Here is a 20532-nt window from a genome sequence, read left to right as displayed (position 1 = left end):
TGTGTGTGTGAGTGAGACTAATCATGCGTCATCCCAGCCTAAGCAGACATTGCTTACAAAAGAACAGCAGTTAAATGTGTCAAGGAGATGCTGTCTGGGTTAGAACAGCTGCAGGCTGATGGTGCTCAGTATTCCCACATGGCCTCTAGAGAGCAGTAGCGGGTGAGTGTTTCCTCCATACAATTCATACACTTTTCAGTGTGGGCATCTCATGGCCCATTGACCCCACTGAGGCTTGTTTACCGATCAGTGCCAATCTCTTATCCCCAGGGTCCCTCACATCCTTGTGACAGCCAGCCAGAAGACTGAACAGCAGCAGCTACAACCCAAGTTATCCACTGTGGGAAGCAGGCTGGGAAGCACTGCAGCTCAGTGGCTGTCAGAGAAGGAGAGCAGCGGGTAGAGAAGTGGCGGGGAGAGAGTCTCCAGCTCTAAACCCCTCTCCCCTCCCTGCTGGCCACAGACAGATGTTCTCCAGCCCCACAGTCCCTCCACCTACCAGCTCAAAACCACAGATTCGGCAGCAGAAGATGCGGGCACATGGGTGGGTTTTGATCATGATCTTCCCCTCTTTCTGTGCCTTGGTGGTGAAGTAAAGTCGCCCCTTCATTGCCTTGCGCCTGGCAGAAATAGGGTCAAAGTGAACATTGAGTAAGGCCCGCAGAGAAGGGAGTAGTCCGTAATGCAGTGGTCCTCAACTGGCTGAGTGAGTGGTCCACAGCCAGATTGAGCCCCATGCTACATCCACCCAGCCTGGTGCCAGGTTTGGGCCTTGGCATGCAGGGATCAGGCCCTGGGGCTCTGCACTGCCCCACCCAGCCTGGAATGCTGAGATCAGACCTCACTCAATGGGATTGGGCCTAGGAGCCTGCACTGCCCCTGAATGCCAGATCAGTGCCAAGGGTCTCATGCTGGCCCCACATGCCAGGATCAGGCCCTGGGTCCCCATGCCACCCCCACGTCAGGATCAGACCCTGGGGCCCCACACTGCCTCCTGCATGACCCCATGCTGCAGCATGCAGAGCCACGCTAACCAGCCCACAGGGTTTCCCACGGGGCTGGAAATTTGATAGCAAGGGAATGGTGCCATTACTCCCCATTGCCAAATTTTTCAAATGGTGGGGTGTCTAGAGAGCTGGATCTGGCCTGCAGACCAGGGACTGAGATGCCATGGTGAACACAGATCGGGGGAACCTGATGCTCCTCATAGATCTTGCTATGCCAATACCATTGGGTGTGACAGGGCTCACTGGCACTGGAGAGACATTCAGTACCCAGGGCAGAGCCCTGGCCACCATGCGAGGACACTAGGAAGGGAAAACATGTGAAAAATTGCTGGGGGAAGGGAAACCGCCCCTGCTTAGATGTGAATCTGGGTGGGGTGACGAGGCTACTGTTGGGTGACCCAAGAGAGGTCTAGAGAGGGCAACTCATCCACAGACTCTCAAGCCAACCAGGAAAATGATGCACAGGTACCTCAGCAATCACCTAAATATGACTGGCAAGGAGGGTCTGCAATTAGCAACCCCCATCCCCCAACTTACCTTTTGGCATCTAGTTTCATCAGCTTGCGAACGTCGAAGCAGAACTGGACATTGGTGACTGTACAGCTGGGATAGGCCTCACTGGGGGACAAAAAGACAAAGCTGTGTCCCCTCCCTCTAGCAGATGCAAGAGACGCTGGGCACTCATTTTTTTCTTGCTCTGTAGCTCTTCAGGTCCAGCGAGGGGAGGGATACAACTGGGATGCGTTTGGGGATAGGACACTTGTTCTGAAGCCTTCAGAAAAGTGGCCAGTGAGTCTCATAGGCACAGACATGTGAAGGAGGCAGTGGCTTCCCCAGGACCTCTCCACAGGAATAACACCCTTAATCCATGCACAGACCAATGCCAGGTAGTAACTCCATTCAGGGAAGTGCTGAATAATGGCAAGATGGTGGCCTTGTCTGCACCTGTCCTTTCCAGCAGGGGGCATCCCTGCTTTCCCCACTGCATGAGACCCCACCTGCCCATCAGCCATTACCTGCTTTCCACACCAAGGGGAGCAACCTGCAATACTTTCACTTTGTTTCTGGGTGAAAGTTCAGCAGACACACAATGTACAGCCTTGTACTGGTATAAGCCACTCCACTCCAGGGAAAAAATCAGACAGTATTAAGTGAGGAGTAATTAAACCCTAGTGAAGTTACTGCAGTGCATCAGCTTTGTGTCCAGTCCCCTAATCCAGGGCTGTCCAAATTCTATACAACCTAGAGCTGAATGCTTCTGAGGCTGTACCAGCTGGGGCCACATGCCCCAGGCCTCATCCATGCAGGTGCCCTCTAACCCTGCACTGGGTGTGCAGGTGCCCCCAGCTACACTACACCCACACATGCTCCCACCCCTCTGCGCTGTGCACACTGGTGGCCCAGCCTTAACCTCAGCCTCTGATAGCCATTTGCTCAATGCCAATTGGTTCTTTATGCCATGTAACAGTGAGGTACTGTCATAGCACCTATTGCAGACAGTGAGCTTGAGAGTTGAATCCTTAGCAAATTACTCAGTGCATATAGACACCCGAAGTTCTTCTAATGGTTTCAACTCTCTTTGAGCCCATTGGTGCCCCTGACCTGCTTTCTTCTAGTGGGACAGCAAAAATAAGCTGAACTGGGAGGGGAAGGCCATAGGGATGGGATCAGAGACAAAGCAGTGGTCTGCAGCTCTGCTCACTGAAAATGCTTGATGATCAGGGAGGGGTCTGTGATCTCCTTGGGAATCCGGGTGACCATGAGTGTCCGGGCAACCTAAGAGAGAAGGGAAGGGAGACGTGTTAAGGCTAGAAGGGCTGAAGAGCAGGATCATGATACTAGGTATGTTCCTATCTGTATATCGCATCCTGCTTTGTTTGGAAGTGCTTTGCTCAGAAGCAGGCAGTGTTTTTATGTTTACTGCCTGGTACCCAGGGAGGGGAAAGGGCTGCAACAGCACCACACTATGAACTGGAAGCAGAGTTAGGAGCCCAATCCAGAAGTCTCGATTGTTGGCTCCAGTTAACTGAGCTTCCCAAGAGGTGGGAAGAGAACCCAGGAGTCCTGAAGTCTAGTCACTGGCCCTAGTTTCATCAATCTCCTGGCGTAACCACCGGACACACTTACTTCTGACTCTAATTGCACCAGTGTCATGGTGTAACTCTTGGCCCTACCACCACTTAGGAAATGGGAGAGCTCAGGCCTCATCAATGCCACAAACAAATCTCAACTCAAGGGACAGAATGGGTGTGCATGTGTATCTACGGGGGGCGGGCAATTCTTTCTCCTCCATCTGGGAGAAATCCAACTCCTCATTCCCAGTCTGCCCAGTTCCTGGCTGGTTGGAGAGATCAAACCTATTCTGGAACTAACAACAGTTTCTGCAAAGGCAGAAAGGCAAAGCACAAGCAAGGGTGACCAGGGTCTCTGCAGGCTGGAAAGGGCAGAAAGGGCTTCTTACCTTCTCATTCGCCTTGTATTCCAGCTGGACTGAGTGATGTGCCATGGAGAAGATGGTGACAATGAAATAGATGAGAGCGAAGATACTGTGTAACCACAGGAGACGGTCTCTGGGTGAGATGAAGGAACAGATCAGCTAGTAAAGCAGCACCCACCCATGGGGACCAGTGGCACCCGCTGCAGCCCAGCTCTCTCCCCAACTGGGGAGCAAGCAGACAGCCTACCACAGTGAAAACCATCAGGGCTTGGCATTCCCAGTCTTAGAAACTCCTCTTCCAGACATGGGTGCAAGAGAACTAGCTGTGAGTTCAGTTCACAGTTATTGCAATCCTAGCCTCTTCCCACAAGGAGTGCTAGAGAGAAAGTTGCAGGAGCATCAGCTGAGCTGCTGTAGAAATGTATCAGGATAACTTGCAAGCTCAAGCTACTCCAGTGCCAGCCTGCCCCAGCAGAAGGTGCTGAAGTGACTTGTGTAGGCATACCGGCTCTCATCTCTTCTGGGGTAGCTGTACACATCTGTGCATCAGCTGCTCACACACCTGTGTGATGCCCCAAGACAGGGGATCTTTAGGAGTCATGCACGAGCAAACCCCTAGCATCGACCCCCAAACTGGTCACGGTCTAACCCTGTGTGCTGGCGCCCCACTCGCTCCTGGTAGGTGGCAGGGGGTGCAGCTGCGAGGTGCTGGGGGCACGTACTGTGTTGGGATATTGGCGATGGTCGTCCGGCCAAAGTGAGCTGGATTACTTCCTGGAAGGGAAGAGAAGAGGAGACACAGAGGGAATGGGAGAACTGAATGTGTTCAAGGGGTTTCAGAGATATGAACAGTTCCCCTATGCCAGCTGCCTAGGTTCCCCCATGGCTCCTTCTGCCACACTTAAAGGTACCCTGGTATCTGCATTTTCAAATACTCCACAGCTGCCCACCAAGCCGCCCCACACTGTAGAGGAAGCACCTCTGTCACCGCCACAGTGCTTAGGACTTGCTTCCCAGGAACCACATGCTATCCAGGACTCATAGATTTCATAGACATTAGGGCTGCAAGGGATCTCGCAAGATCACTGGGTCCAGCCCTCCACCCAAGGACTCTACATTCCTGTCTGACAACCCACAATAAGACCATTGTTACCCCAACCTGCATGGTACACAAGACACACCCTCATGCTGAGGGAAGCAGTGTCCTGCCACAGGGATCCTCTAGCAGGCCTGCAGAAGAACCTACCCAGGAGGTCCCCCGAGAAGTTGACAGGCAGGATGACAGCCACAGAAAGCACACAGATGATCATGAGCAGCACCAGGAGGTGGCGCTGGAAGGAGAGGTAGGTGGTAGCATCAATCCCACATCTGCTTTGAATCTCTTCATCCCTGGGGAAAGGTGGAGGGCTCATTAGTATAGCCACGATGGTGTCACCTTCCAGCACCCAGCCCAGGGCAAGCAGCCACCACACCCCAGTAGGAAGCTGGTTGGCAGACCACAAGCTCAGACTCCTGTGTTTGTGAACACATGGGGGTTTCACAGGGGAGTGCTCTGAACCCCAGGAAGAGTAAGGTTCAGGCACATATGTAATGGAAAATGGACAGGTTTCCTACTAGGGAATTGTCCAGCAGGGTGGATAGGACCCTAAAGGGAGGGGTAGGAACCTAGGACATTTAACCTGGGCTTGGCAAAACTGTGGAGGGTATGCTGAAAGGGACAATCCTGTCCTAGCCCCTGAAAGGGCTAAGGGTCCTAATGGCTTTCTGTCTAATCCCCATGGCAGTCTCTCTCTTCTCTTCCATGGATTTCAGATGGCCACAGGAGGTGAGGAGTGAATCATCAAGGATCTGGCTAGAGAAGCACCAACAAACATTGGTACATTTCTGAATATCCAAGTGCTGAAGGGGAGGATGAGGATGGAGGGAGCCACAGAACACCGAACCAAGAGTCACCCACAAGAACAGCCCAGCCAAGACAGGCAAAGAGCACAAGAAATACCCAGGTAAGAAACAGAGGCCCAGATAGTCCTGTGATTAGGGGGGCGGTACATGTACCTTCAGGAGGCCTTAAATGCCTCTATACCAATGCTCATGGTATGAGGAACAAGCAGGAGGAACTTGCCCTCCTGTTAGCTAACATAAAGCCAGACGTAGCAGGGGTCACTGAAACTTGGTGGGATCCAACGCATGACTGGGTGGTAAACATCACAGGCTATAGGCTGTACAGGCAGGATAGAAAGGGGAGGAAAGGCAGGGGTGTGGTGCTGTACGTCAAAGAGCAATACACATCCTTAGCAAACAGCACTGGGTCAGAGGAGGGGCAGACTGAAGTGCTCTGGGTCAGAATAGAAGCGGGTTAGGGGGAAAGGGACTTAACGGTGGGGGGTCTCCTACAGACCACCCAGCCAGGGAGAACTAGACCGGAAATTCTCAGGTTAGCTTGCAGAGGCAGTTAAGTCAAAGGATGTGGTGAACATGGGTGACCTGAACTATCCAGACATCTGCTGGGAAGAGCAGTCAGCCAGGTCTGACCGCTCATGTAGGTTCCTAGCTGAGTTACAGGACCTCCATTTAACTCAGGAGGTGCACAGTCCCACCAGGGGAAATTCCTTGCTGGATCTGGTCCTGGCCACAGGCAATGACCTGGTGAGGGGACTGCAGGTGCTCGACCACCTGGGTGATAGCGATCACTGCCTACTGGAATTCACCATCCAGCTCAGGGTGTCAAAGGCCTGCAGCAAGGCAGCAGCCCTGAACTTCAGGAGGGCGGATTTCAATGAGGCACTGAGGTTCCAGAAGGGAGGGCAGTTGGGAGTCTAAGAAGAGTGGTCATTCCTTAAGGAGACGATCCTCCAAGCCCAAAGGGTGACAATCCCAACACGACAATCCCCCATGGCTCACCAAAGCATCCAGGAACGTCTCAAAGCTAAAAAGGAGGCATACACCCAGTGGAAGGGAGAGGCCATCACCAGGGAGGATTATACTTCCTTGGCTCGAGATTGTAGGGGGACTGTTAGAAAGGCTAAGGCGGAGAAAGAACTGGGACTAGCGACCCAGAAACAAGAAGTTATTTTTTAAATACATAGGGAGTAAAAAGAAGGTACTGGGTAACGTGAGGCCTCTTCAGGACATGCTAGGAAATCTGGTGGTTGCACCAGACAACAAAGCTAATCTCTTTAACAGATTTTTTCCCTCCATTTTTCTGAGCAGGGATCAGGTCATCCCCCACACTGGGATCCCTGACGGTCCCAGGGGAGGCACAGCCAGGCCCAGGGTCAGTGAGGACCTAGTCAGGGAACTTCTGGTGGGACTACACGTGTTCAAATCAGCAGGTTCTGACGATCTCTACTGCAGAGTACTGAAGGAATTAGCAGAGGTCGTTGTGGGACCCCTGGCACAGCTTTACAAGCACTCATGGTGCTCTGGCAAGGTGCCAGAGGACTGGAAAAGGGCCAGCGTGGTCCCCATTTTCAAAAAAGGGAGGAAGGAGGACCCAGGAAACTATAGGCCCATTAGTCTCAACTCGGTCCTGCTCTTTGAGAAAATTATCCAGGTGCATATCTGCGAGGGACCAGCAGGGGTGATTATGCTTAGGGGCAACCAACAGGGGTTCATTACAGGCAGGTCCTGTCAGACCAATCTGGTGGCCTTCTACGACCAGGTCACAAAATCCTTAGACAGGTGTTGCGGTGAACGTAGTCTTCCTGGACTTTAGGAAGGCCTTCAACACCATCTCTCACCCCATTCTCATTAAAAAATTAGGCGACTGTGGTGTCGATGCCTACACAGTCAGATGGGTCGCTAATTGGTTGGAGGGTCACACCCAGAGAGTGGTTGTGGATGGGTCATTTTTGACTTCCAAGGGAAGTGGTGCTCGCTCCTACCCTGGGGGGTCTTCAAAAGGATGCTACATAGACACCTAGCTGGGGTCATTTGACCCCAGTACTCTTTCCTGCCCATGGCAGGGGGTCAGATTTGATGATCTGCTCAAGTCCCTTCCGACCCTACCAACTATGAAACTATAAAGCTGGAAATTGCCTGGAAAATGGTCTCTCCTGTGACAGTTTCAGTCTTTTCCCATCCCAAGGGGCCTGAGAACAGACATTTCCTTGCTCTTCCAAACCCAAATGGTATTTTCAGAAATGAGGGGAGAAGTATGTCAGACTTTCTGAACTCCAGATAAGTGGTGGGACCCCTGAATGACTCACAGGGCAGGAAGGGAGCAGTCACCAAAAGCAGAGCAAGTTGGAGATGGAACAGGATAAGGGACAGAATGTTGGATAATAAGTTAAAAGTCTGCACTCCTCTCTCATCCAAGGCTGCCAAGGGAGGCCAAGTGGATACAGCAACCTTGGGTTGAAGGCACCATATATTAGTGGGGGTGCCTTAGTAAATTGAAAGGCAGAATGAGGCATGGTTGCCATCCCCCTGTACAGACTGGGAAGGACATTTACTTACTTCATTTGGTAGATGGAAATGAGCCAAGAGCAGAATCCCTAGAAAGGAAGATGGAAAACAAGATCAGTTAGTGGAGGTCAATGCAAGATACCATTAAGAGCAACATGGGCTGAGAGAGCTTCATGTAGGGAAGCAGGTGCCAGCAGCACTGCAACCATGGCTGGGGAGAACAGGGAATGCCTTCAATGCATCAGCTTGTGTTATGCTAGCACAGCTGCCATTTTGAATTCAAAGACAATGCTCTTACCAGCACAGACAGAACAACTCTTGCCTCTTAGAGCAGAAGGCTTGGTTGCTTTCCACTGCTTTTGCTGCAATTGCCTGGGGTCTTTACTTTCCACATGGGCAATCAATGAAGGAGGCAGAGGGCTCAGGACAGACATATGAGGAGAGGGGGAGAGAAACCAACTGTTAAATGCACCTGGCCACATTCCAGGGCATGCGTCTAGGCAGCATGACCTAGACATTGGTTCTCAGCCTTTTGAGACTCAAGGCACCCCTCATTGGATTCAAGGCACTCCTTGGAAAATGCCAGGTCTTCGCATTCATTCATTTCTTGACTACAGAACAATACTAGAGTAATTCTTCTGTTGCAAAGAACTCAAAGAGGCCACAGCAGTCAGAATGCTCTTGACAGTCTGGGTTCCTACTTGAAATCTCTGGGTTGATCTTGTAATTGCATATCTAACAGTGCTAATATTGCGCAATACTGTTACAAAGATCTTGCAGCACCCCAGGGTGCCATGGCCCCCTGGTTGAAAATCAGTGGTCTAGAATAATGATGACTCCAGAGGGACACATGTGCACCTTATAAATATCTTCAGAGTGACTGTGTAAATGGAAGGGACCTACTAATACTCCCAGGAGGCAGCTAGCAGGATGAGGAGGGAGAGTCCTGAGGCTCAGGGAGAAAAATTTAGGCTACAGATGTCTTTACAGCAAGTAACCACATCAGAGGGAGGGTGAGGCCCTGTCTTTGAGAGCAGGTTAGGGAGGAGAGGTCAAGGGAGAAAATAGCAGGGGGATGAACCCTGCAAAATCAAGGGGCCAGGTCTACACTGCCCTCCCTGCCCCACCTTGGTATGGCAGCCTTTAGCTCAAGCACTCCTTCCCAAGCATATCTCCTCCTCAGTACTTGACCCAGAACTGCCTGGTAGTATCAGTCTTGGAGATGAGTTTGCATCCTGGGAGCCAATGCTCCTTCTGCAGCATTCAAGCAACTCTGCTTGGCTTCAGTCTGACTTGACTCCATAGCCACCTGGCATCAAGGGAAGAGATCCATATACAATGAACTGTACACTGACTCCCCTACCCCTGTTAGGGAGTCAATGTTAGGGGCCAGAATGGAATTCCTTGACCTTAGCCAAGATTTGCTACTGGACGAGGTGCTGCTCTAGACAGGACTCTGGAGTTTCTGTCACCAGTTTGTCTAGCTCTGCTTGGCCTGAATGGAGATGGCACAATGGTAGAAGTCAGTACCAAAGGAAGGGAGGGGCAAGCAGGGCGACTGCCACAGGCACTGAAGCAAAGGGGCACCAACAGATGAGTTGTGAGTTGATATTTTGTTATAAATATGTTGAAAAATTTGGGCTCATGTGGTCAATAATGTCACTGATAAATGCCGTGTGCATGCACACTGCTGCAGCATGCACATGGCCAGTCTAGCAGCTTGGAAAGCAGTGTCTGGCTGGTGAGTCTGTTGTGGGGGGGAAGTGGGGAGGCAGACTGAGGCCCTCTGGTGAGGGTGGAGGGGGACTGTGACTGGGAGAGGTAGTGCCCAGCCGGGGTTGAGTGCAAGACACAGCCGCAAGCAGCTTGTCCAGAGGGGTGTGGGGAGGGGGTGGGGACAGCTCCCACCACTTTGTGCACCCCCAGATAAGCATGGGAGGGTGCCCCCCGGATCTGTGTGTGGGATGAGGGTGGGATGCCACTACAGGCTTGCCCCGGGCACCAAACTTCCTTGCTATAGTACTGGAAGAAGTGCCCATGCCCTGTCTGCATTAAGTCTCCTGCTGCTAGTGTCAGCAATTAAATTGCTCTGGGGCGATAGCAAAAAAGGCAGTGATTTCCCCCAATCTGCCCCCCTCTAATAAGAACATCAGAACAATGCAGCTTCCCAGGAGAAAAAAATGAGCAGCTCCTTGATTTGCTGTTGGTTCAGATGAAGCACAAAGCTCTGTGCTTGTGACCCAATTCCATTTCTGACCTGGGCTTCCAGTAATAACACTCCCTCTTGGCACAGGATGGAACTAACTTCCCCCACTACATCCTGCTGGACACTCACCACATCTTTGTTATCAGCATCTAGCGGGCTGGTCTCGGAAGGGGATTTCTCCTTCTCACTCTGCTCTCCGTAGAACAGTGATGTCAGGCTTTCAGGGAAGAGAGAAGGGATGAGAAAGGAAAAGCATAGAGAGAGGGGGAGGAAGAAGAGAATGAAAGGGGCAGAAGGACAGAAGGAAAAGGGAAGACATAAGATCCTGATCAGACTTGCATCAAAGTGATCAGAACCTTCCCTTAGTGACTGAGACCTTCCTGGGCAATCAGCTGGGCTGGGACAGTGCCTGTGCATTTCTAGCCCAGAGGCTGGCAGGGATTTCTCAGCTCAATAGCTTCAAGTAGTCAGTTCTCCCATCAGCCTGTTCACTAAGCCAGTGAATCAGCAGGTGGTAGAAGGACTCTGTGCACAAAACCACTATAGTCCCAAAGCATGTCACCCCCACCCCATCACCCAAGGAAGTCACTGTAGTTCCCATGCCCAGGTCACAGTTTCATGGTCACCAGAACAGTGATTAGATGCATGCTGCCATTGCTGAGTGGGCATATCGAACTCAACTTATGGCCACCGGATACAGGAGAGATGAGACACCAAGTTGGTTGATAATGGTAATATTGTAATGAATGGGAGATTGTCCAGAGTCCAGATTGGGTGTGCATGTTTGCACACATGCTACTCTCTATAGAGCAGAATCAGAATTGCTTCATTAGGTGTCATAGGCCCTGTAGCACTGACAGCTAATGGGAGCATTTCTTTCAGCTCACGTGCTGGATGATTCCTGTGAAGTGAATTTTTATAGCCCCTCAGTTGATCATCTCAGGAAACATTCCAGTACTGTATTTTTAATCCCAGCACATGTTTTGAATCTTGCCTGCGCCCCTTTGATCTATCCCAGGAGTGAAAACCTCATCACCACGTTTCCAGATTTAGACCCAAAGCCAGAGCTGAAGAAAAACCAAAGGAGAATAAAGTTCAGAAGAGGGATCTAGAAACAATTTCCTGTAGCCAGCTTCATGCCTTCCAGAGACTACCCCACATTCCCCCATCACCACATCTGTGCTACCCCCCATCCCCAGTGCATCCTAGGGAAAGAAAGAAGAAGAACTGCAGGGTGGGGAGCAGGATGGCACAAAAATACTGAGGAGCCTGGCAAGCCTAGGAGGGGAGGCCTTGCAGATCAGTCCGGTTTCAGGCTGCAGGGTATGGAGGGGTGAATGGACAACAAACCTTCTCAGAATTTAACCCCCACCCCCCTCAAACCTGGTGCCAGAGTCATTTTTAACTGTGATGGATGTTCGTATTTTAATGTAGGGCTTTGTCCTAAAGCCCAGAGACTACTGATATTCCCTTCCACCCACTGCAGCTGAGTGGAAGAATTTGGGAATTTTGCTGCTATACACAACTGTCCTCAAGCCCTCCTCTTGCTGCCAGTGCCAGGCTCTGTGCTGGGAGATGTCTGGGCCAGCCACCTGCCCCTCAAACACCCTAGGAAAGCAGCTACTGATTCTTTCTTTTCCAAGAAGACACGTATCCTGCCACCAATGCCAGTCACCAGATCACTAGTATCATTACTCATAGGAGTTCCACGTGTTCGGAGGGATTCGGCTGTTACAGAAGTGTGGGGGGAAAGAGACAATTAGACATACCAACAGCTACTCAGAAGACTGCATCATTCCCTGATCATCTTGCCCAGTTCCCTTCCCCATTCCCTGCAACCACTCCTTTGCACAGTATCACCTAGTCAGCTATCACAACTGCAGCCTTGAGACCATCACACCTGTACCCCACCATACACTCACCCTTCCTTCACCTCCACCTTACTCTGTTAGTAACACAAAGAACTGCAGCACACCAGGTGCCATAATCTCCCCACCTATCACCTATGCCCAAGGTCAACCATTGCCTGTTTCCTTACAGGCCCTCTCACCTTTGCCCAGACAGTAAATTCCACACCCCCCTCCAAGTGTGTCCCTACACCATCATCTCCTTTCTCTTGCCATATCATAGCTTGAAGGTTTCATCCAGATGCACACTCAGGACTTCTCTGTGAGAGGCATCCTCTTTTTCAGAAGGCTAAAGCACCAAGACATAATGCCAGCTACTTCCTTAGCCTTCAGGGAGTCCTTCTGTGCAGGCCATGGGCTGACTCCTGGCCTACTGCATTCAGCCACACCTTTGCCAGTGGTTTCAGCAGATGGGAGATCAAGCCCACAGTGAAAGGAGCAAATCAGAACTTTCAGCCAGAGGATGGGGGCTTGCCTACGGGATTATGCAGCTGTGGGGCAGGAGGCAGGGGAAATGGTGCTTTAGCTCAATAACTGCTGCACATGCTAATAGGGTTTTATGGTATTCCTTAAAATAACTGCATGAAAAGAACGCCTTATCCCTGAACACTCCGGGTCAAAACCTGCCTGGTGCTGGCACGCTCTGTACCAAGAGACACCAACTAGGGCCTGCTGGGATGCAGCCCAGGCTGTGATGTAGCACAGCACAGAGCCCAACTTCCCTTATGCAGCATGGAGGAGGCAAGACAGCTACAGAGGTTATGAGCTGCAGCATCCCCCAGTGCCTGAAACTCTATCCACGTTATAACCAAGTGGCACTAACTGGCTTCTTCCTTCATAGCCATAGTAGAGTCTGGAGACTGACAGGGCCATTAAGGCATCTAGAAAGGAAGCTTAGTTCTTACCTGTCATTATCCATCAGCAGGGCCAGACGCCCATAGTCCCAAGCTGCTTTTCGAAGGCAGGAGAAGACCAGGAGGAGGAGCTTCAGCAGGTGGGAGAAATCAAAGGGTTAATGTTCCCTTTGCCTGACCTCTACTGTGTCCCCTCAGTGCCGATGGCCAACTGTGCTCCTGCCTTAGCAATGTCACCACAGCTGCCAGAGGCCCACTGGCAGGGTGACTGCACTCATACACTAACCGAATCCCACTAAACCCAGGGAACTATATATACCCGCACCCCTGTATGCCCAGAGAGAATACACACACACACGCACGGAAAGCTAACACAGCTGAGGTAAGCATAGCCCCCCACACACAGAGGCACACACCTATACAGCCACAGCACCTACTACACACACAGGAAAAGAGAAGAGTTCATACACAGAAACCCATCAAGTACTCCCTGGGCAAAGCTGTTTCCTCAGCTCATAGTACAGCTCCTCCCCGCTTGTGGACTGGGGTGTACACCCGCTGCAGACACACACACACACACACTGAAACCCACCCACATGTCTGTAAGCAGAACTGGATTCCCCCTTGGTGGTTCCTGTAAGGCATACATGTGTTTATGGCTGCTGTTCCTACCAGCTTCCCCTCAGGGATACCAACTCCACACCCACAGCCATGTACATACCCTCTTCCCACACTTCCTCTAGCTCAGGTATCAGTGAAAGCTCCAGTGTAGACAAGGGTGATGTCGTTTTGCTGCTGTGTCATCCCTTCATGCTTTGTGAGGGCAACAGTGACAAACCTTGTCTCTGCCACAGCTTCCAGCAGTGCTACCACAGAGGGATAGTTACAGGGCCCAGGTTTCCAAGTATGACTGTTGCTATGGGAAAGTGCCCATGGTTAAAGCCGTCTTTCCACAGGCAAAGAGGACCTGCAAGGGACCTCCTGGTTCAATTTGTCTTGGCCCCTGCTTCTACTGCCACCTGCTGGGATGCTGTACACATGGCCCTCTGCAGTAAGGGTGCCCCTTCTCTCCCACTCAGACATTAGTCACCCTAAGACCCTTGGAAACGGCTTATCTTTCGTGTGTGCAGGAAGACCATCTCCCTGGCATGTGGGAAGGGAGGTGGGGATTGGTACCCAGCCCCCCCACACCTGCTCACTCACCAACCAGAGGATGAAGTTGATGGCAAGCACAGTAGGCACACCGCCGAAGGGAAGCCCCTGGAGAACCGTGCTGCGAGAGCGGGCGCTGAAGCACTGCTCCTCCGTGCTGTTCGCTAACGTGTCCAGGAAGCTGAGAACATCCAGGGAGATGGGGCTGGGGCCCCCTGGTGCTGACTCAGCAGAATACATGCTGTCCATCTGTGCCTCCTGTCCAATCTGTTGGGCCTCACCCTGCAAAAACCCGGGCAGGGTCAATGATGGACAGGAGGGAGGGTGGAGACTGCAGTGGACTTTGGCTGGGAAGCCAGGCCAGTCCTAGCTTTTTCCAGTGGAAGGAACTGGGTAGGGACATAATTAGGCTAGGGACGGCATGCTGACAGGGTGATCTGATAGCTGCTGCAGTCCCAGCTTGGCCCAGTAACAGACACTACAGAGGTCAGAGCAAAAAATATCCTAGCAAGTGGTGCTGCAGAAGTGGGGTGGGGGGCAGTGCTAGCCACTGGGGCTGCCACATCCCTGGCCTCCACTCCAGGAATTGTATAGTTCTATTGCCATTTGGACTTTTAGCTGCATCCTTGCTTTATTCCTACCTGAGAGTAAAGGTCCTTCACCGCCTTCCCTGCTCAGTCTCAGAGGCTGGAATAAGTTGTTGCTATCATGGTGAAGTCAGAGGTCAGGAGCAGGACACTGGACCATTTTCATAAGCCACTACAAATAAGAGATAAAAAGTAGCAAGAGACTGACAGGGCTCTATTCACCACATTCCCTTACCACCACATCTGTGCTGGTAGTTGCACCCAACAAATTATCTTCCTATCCCTTTCCTCCCTTTGAGTATCTGGAATCCTTGATTTCAGAGGTAGGTGTAAGCTAACAGGTCCTCCAGACCACCTTCCTGCCTCCTGGTAGGAGTGCTGGCCTGAAGACATTTTCCTAGTGTTGAAAACTCAGCTGTCCAACATCTCACAGGGCTCCAGCCACTCACCTTGTCCTGGCCATTTTCTGTATTCTATTTTCCCAAGTTTTTCAAAAACACCTCCTTATTCTCTGTCCAGGCCAGTTTTGATTCCACTGTAATATGGCTTTGTAAAAGAATTTTTACAGTAAAGACCCATGGCAAAGAGCTCACTTCACTTTCCTGCTCCATCATTCTCTCCCTTATTTCCTCTTGGCACCTAGCAAAAAAAGCCTCAGGAGCCTAATGTAGACAGGGTCCTTAGAGTGTGATCATCAGGGAGTCATGTCAAGCCGTGGGTCCAAAACAGTATGAAGGGGCAGCACTTGGTGATACAAACGCACAGAGGAAGAGAGGGCATAGTGAGGGCATGGAGGGGTCAGAGGTCCTCAGTGACCTAGCAAGGAGGTCCCAGTGATGGAACCACTGGATCCTGAAGGAGGCAGTGTTTAGCTAGACCACCAGTGGCCAAGGAGGACAGTAGCCAAGGCAGGGAATCCCAGGCTCTGTGTGGGGCCCAGTGAGTGCTGCTGGCCATTTCTGCTGTGTTGGGGTAAGTGTACCTACTACCCAAGGTGGCTGCAAATGCAATTTTCTGCTGCACAGTTGTTCCCCACTGCACAGCTTTCACTGGCTTGAAGCATGACAGGAAGATGCAGCATACTCCCTTACCCCCTCAAGCCATAACGGTGATGTCTTGGACTCAAGCCTAGTTCTGGAAACACAGGACCTGGGTTGGTCCTGTGGTGTTTGTTCTTCCACATCAGCAGAAGATGAAGCAGTTATCAATAGATTCCCAGGGCCCCTGGGGAGTGCCAGTATGTCCAATAAGCCCTCATGAACAAACCTTCTCTTCCAAAACAATGCCCTTGACATCATGGAGGGAATCTACCCATTCAAAAGTCCCAGTGATCAAGTTAAACCTACCACTGTGGGAATAGAGAGGGGTCCATTCCCTGTTCTGGAGAAGGGGGACCTGGCACAGTACAGTTGGCTTGGAGGACTGAACCTTATAGGTGTACTATGGCAATGCCCCTGCCTGTAGTTAACTATGCTTCTATCTGCAAACTCTCCCACTTTTTAGGCCTCCAGGTACTGCTTTATATGAACCATGGCGCTGGCTCTCATGGCTCCCATGCATACAAGTGACACCCATGCTCTACAACAGAGATGGCCAGCCTGTGGCATGGATGCCACAAGTGGCACAGGCAGCCTCTGTGTGTGGCACAGCAGATCAGGGAAGGACCAGGCAGCACAGTGGGAGGCAGAGCAGCAGATTGGGCAGGCAGCAGAATGCAGAGCAGCAGGTAGAGCAGGGGAAGAGGATCAGAGTAGCTCTTGCAAAGTGTGTGGAGCTAATTCATGACACACTTACCACAAAGGTTGGTCCCCACTGCCCTACAAGAAGGGCTCCACAGGTGGGTTATTTCCATAAAAGCTCTGAACACCTAGATCCACATACCTTGAGCCTACAAGCAGGCACTCCCCTCATCAACCAGTGACCTGCCTTTTTCCAGGCCTCTTGCCTCCTTGGAAGGCACGGGGAAAGGAAAAGCAGGGGGAGCAGCAGTCTGACTTGGTGCAGCCAGTTAGGGATTCCTAGGGCAGCTGCACTGGGAAGCAGGAAGCTGGGGCCCAGTTCAGCAACAGGAATAATTAGCTAGAACAGTGGTTGGCGACCTTGTCAGGCTACCAGCTGGCATAACCCCGCTAAGGTAAGAGGGGTGGGCAGATGGGTGCTAGGATGCAGCCACCACCACTTCTTCCTGCTGTGGCACGGGAGAACTCCCCACCACCAACCTCCTTGTCACTGAACGTCACGGAAGCCCCAGGTCCAGAGGCTGGATCCAATGGTACCATGGGTCATATCTAGCCCACAATCTGATCCCTGCTCTAGTGTTTCACCAAATGTGAAGAGGGCATGATGGTCACATGCATTCCCCACTGCCATCCATGGCGAGGTCATACACCTGCTTGCTGGGATGTGCTTTGTAAATGGCTAGCTTTGTTTACACCCTGTCAGCTTTCCAGAGTGCTACCAAAATGCCCAACACTGTAGCCATGCTAAGCAGTCATATTTTCATTTTTGCTACTGCTAGACACATGGGAGAGATGTCTCTGCTATTTGACCTGGTGTCTGAGAAACTGCACTTACTGTCATCTAGTATTTGTTTCACACCCTTCTTTTTAGATGACGACCAAAATTAGGACCCCGTTGTGTTAGGCTCCATACAACACCCACTCCCTGTCCCAAAGAGTGAGTTTCTAAATTTTTATTTAGATTTATAAATAGACAAGAATGACAAATGGCAAAGGTGGAAATAGGCACAGGGAAGTGAAGTGACATACCCAAAATTACATAGGAAGTAAGTGGGACTTCTAAGTCCCAGTCTATTGAGCTGGGACTGACCCCTAAACCATTACATTGCCTTCTGAAGTTAGTTTCACATTCTGGGTGAAAAGATAGTCAGCAAACTACATTTAAGTGCAGTGCATCAGGGAGCAGCCTTGTTTGACCTGAAAGACCTGGCATGGGACTACACCTGTGCTCAGCACGCGTGATTCTCAGCTCTAGCAGGATCAGATATGATGCTATAAAACTGTAACAAAAGCTGAGAATCCCTCACAAAAATAATCACATCCTTAACCACATCCTTAGAGGCTGTGACAGATGCTGATGAAAGATGTGCAGGGCCCACAGAAACACTCACTGGCTTCTGTCTTAGAATCTGGGATTCACAAAGCTTCAAATTGTTTGGGCTTTGCTGGGAAAGTTTCACAGGGATCTAGCTAGCACCCTGATACCTGGAAGATGTACCCACGGAGCTTCAGTGAGCAACAGCCATGAAGGCAAGTTTTACATCTTACCCAAAACACAGCATGCCTGGTGGCATAGAGCACTATGGTGGAGTACAGTGAATAGTATTAACTAGGGGTGCACCAATAGAGATTTTGGGGGCTGATACCGATAGCAGATTTTTAAGGAGGCATATCAGCCAATACTAATCTGATTTCTGATACAGCTGCATGTAGCTGGTAAGTCTGTTGTGGTGGAAGGGGAGGAGGGAGGGAGGAAAGGAGCATGGGGGAGGGCTGAACAATGCCCCCTGTAGTGAGGGAGGGAGTAGGGCTGTGGCTGGGGCAGGTGCTGCCCAGCCAGGGTGGGATGGGCACAGGATGGAGCCATGGCTCGTTCAGGGTGCCGGGGGGGCTCCTGCCTCTGCGTGCCGCTCATCTGGAGGCTCCCACTGCTCATCCAGGAGGACATGGGGGGGCATGTGCCCCATGATCTGTAAGGGCTGGGCTGGGTGGGCTGCAGCCAGGGGCTGTGCTGTGCTTGGGGAGGGCAGCAGCAGTGCTGGGAGAAGGCTACAGAGGGGATACAGCAAAATTTCGGGTGGCTGCAGCCCTCCCCTCCCCCATAGCCCTCTCCGCCAACCCTGAGTGCAGTGCAACACAGCCCCTGGCTCCAGCCCACAGCTGCAGCCCATCCTGCACAGATCTGGGGGCACACAGGTCCCCCTGTGCCCTCCCGGATGAGCGGCGGGAGCAGTAGCAGGAGCCTCTGAACAAGCAACTGAATGAGACTCTCCCTGAGTAGCAGCACGCAGCAGCAGCCGCCACCACAGCTGCCACCCCCCTTCCCCGCCCCATAGCTTGGTCCTGCACCTGACCCGCCCTGGCTGGGCAGCACCTACCCCACCCCCACTCCCTCCCTCACTATAGGGGATGTTGATCTGCCACCCCACACCCTTTTCCTTCCCACTCTCCTTTCACCACAACAGACTTACTAGCTGCACACAACCCTCCAAGCTGCTAGGCTGTCCTCACTGCCTATATGCTGCACTGTGGCTGTGCGCACACACGGGCATTGATTGGCCAAATTATCGGCCACGTCAGGCTGATGTGGTCAGTAGGGCCAACCACACCTTGTCATGCCTGCGCAGATGCATCACAAGCAGGTCCAAGGAGGTGATCCCCCCACTCTATGCAACACTGGTCAGGCCGCAGTTAGAGTACTGCATCCAGTTCTGGGCGCCGCACTTCAAGAGGGATGCGGACAACATGGAGAGGGTCCAGAGAAGGGCTACTCACACGGTCAGGGGGCAGCAGGGCAGGCCCTACAAGGAGAGGCTATGGGACCTGAACCTGTTCAGCCTTCACAAGAGAAGGCTGAGAGGGAATCTGGTGCCTGTCTATAAACTTACTAAGGGGGACCAGCGGGGAACGGGAGAGACCCTGTTCCCACAAGCACTACCAGGAGAAACTAGGAATAATGGCCATAAGTTGACTGAGAGTAGATTCAGGCTGGACATCAGGAGGCACTACTTCACAGTCAGGGCAGCTAGGATCTGGAACCAACTTCCAAGGGAAGTGGTGCTTGCTCCTAGCCTGCGGGTCCTCAAAAGGAGGCTAGATAATCACCTTGCTGGGGTCGTTTGACCCCAGCATTCTTTCCTGCTATGGCAGGGGGTCAGACTTGATGATCTGCTCCAGTCGCTTCTGACCCTGCACAACTATGAAACTCTTTCCAATATAGTCTATATTCTTTATATCAGTGCCAATCTGATATCGGACCAATGTATCAGTACACCTCTAGTATTAACTGTATGGCAAAAGCATTCCTCCCCCTCCTCCTGTATCGCTCCCACCAATCCTTGCAGCACAGCACTGCCAAGTATCCCCCTGGGGCAGGGGACTCAGCAGAGTGTCAGTGCCTGTCCCCGAGTCACCCCTGTTGCTCCCTGCAAATGGAACGTCGGGGTTCCCTTAGAGGATACAGCCACTCTGGCTTTCCATCACAAGAGGTTCCAGACCACTTTGAACAGACAGAGTTTTTCCCAAAGTTGTGCCTACTTGGAGAGTCAGAGATCCCAGTGAAATATTGACCCTAAAGTCACTCCTGGGGCTGGGAATCAGGAGTGTAGATAAAACCTTGCAAAATATCTGTCTCCCCTCACCTGACTGTTTCCTCACTGCCTTCCCGCATCAGGGAGAACTTTCTTTTTGACCCAGGGATGCCAAGCAAAGCTGAGTTTGGGGAAGCAGGATTCTGCAGGCAAGATACTAGCAGTCCCAGGGGAAAGGAATGAATACAAGAGTTTGGAGATTTAGAAAAGAGAAGCAGAAACAGAGGAACTTACTTCTGATGCCCAACACCATTGGGTTGCAAGAGACACAAGCTCCCACACCCTTTCCTGAAAGCTGGTAAGGTGCCAAGGGCCAGACTGAGGTGAGGGGCCTCTAGGGAGGACCAGGCATTTCCCTGCAGACCTGCACTCAATCTGTTCATTCTCTGTGTGCCCATCTCCCTCCCTCCTCATGCTCCCTTTCCTCTGTAAACAGCAGAGCTATCACCATCTGGCATTTTTAGCTGATAAATAATTCATCCCCTTTTTGTTAGCAAGAAGAGTAAGTCTGATTGAGGGAGCCACTGGACCATCAACAAATAAATAATGAGACTCCTAGCAACCTGCAAGTCCCTTCCCAGTCTCAGCCCTGCTTCCCAGAGCAAGTTCCCCAACCCATTTCCCGAAACAATGTTTACTTTTCTAG

At 51.7% G+C, this 20532-nt stretch overlaps 1 protein-coding gene across 7 annotated transcripts in view; it reads right to left on the bottom strand.

The window, feature by feature from the left end:
• Positions 1-20532, bottom strand: part of TMEM63C (transmembrane protein 63C) — an 85710-nt gene that overhangs the window by 20183 nt on the left and 44995 nt on the right. For 5 of the 7 annotated variants that reach the window (XM_090033759.1, XM_090033756.1, XM_090033761.1 and 2 more), the window contains 12 exons: positions 14612-14729; positions 14022-14252; positions 12870-12949; positions 11753-11785; positions 10187-10274; positions 7903-7940; positions 4691-4833; positions 4167-4218; positions 3469-3577; positions 2710-2783; positions 1545-1625; positions 500-620 (listed from right to left, as the gene is read on the bottom strand). In XM_090033759.1, the coding sequence (XP_089889885.1) occupies positions 500-620; positions 1545-1625; positions 2710-2783; positions 3469-3577; positions 4167-4218; positions 4691-4833; positions 7903-7940; positions 10187-10274; positions 11753-11785; positions 12870-12949; positions 14022-14219 (1017 nt within the window). In that variant the 5' untranslated portion in view covers positions 14220-14252; positions 14612-14729. Of the gene's footprint in view, positions 1-499; positions 621-1544; positions 1626-2709; positions 2784-3468; positions 3578-4166; positions 4219-4690; positions 4834-7902; positions 7941-10186; positions 10275-11752; positions 11786-12869; positions 12950-14021; positions 14253-14611; positions 14730-20532 lie in introns of those variants that run through there. The other 2 variants (XM_090033760.1, XM_090033762.1) reach the window with 2 other exon arrangements.

This window comes from Crocodylus siamensis, chromosome 2 (assembly GCF_052110815.1).
Source record: "Crocodylus siamensis isolate JL-2025a chromosome 2, ASM5211081v1, whole genome shotgun sequence".
NCBI lineage: Eukaryota > Metazoa > Chordata > Crocodylia > Crocodylidae > Crocodylus > Crocodylus siamensis.
Note: the sequence above shows the minus strand (reverse complement) of the source record. Positions and strands in the feature narration are given on the sequence as shown.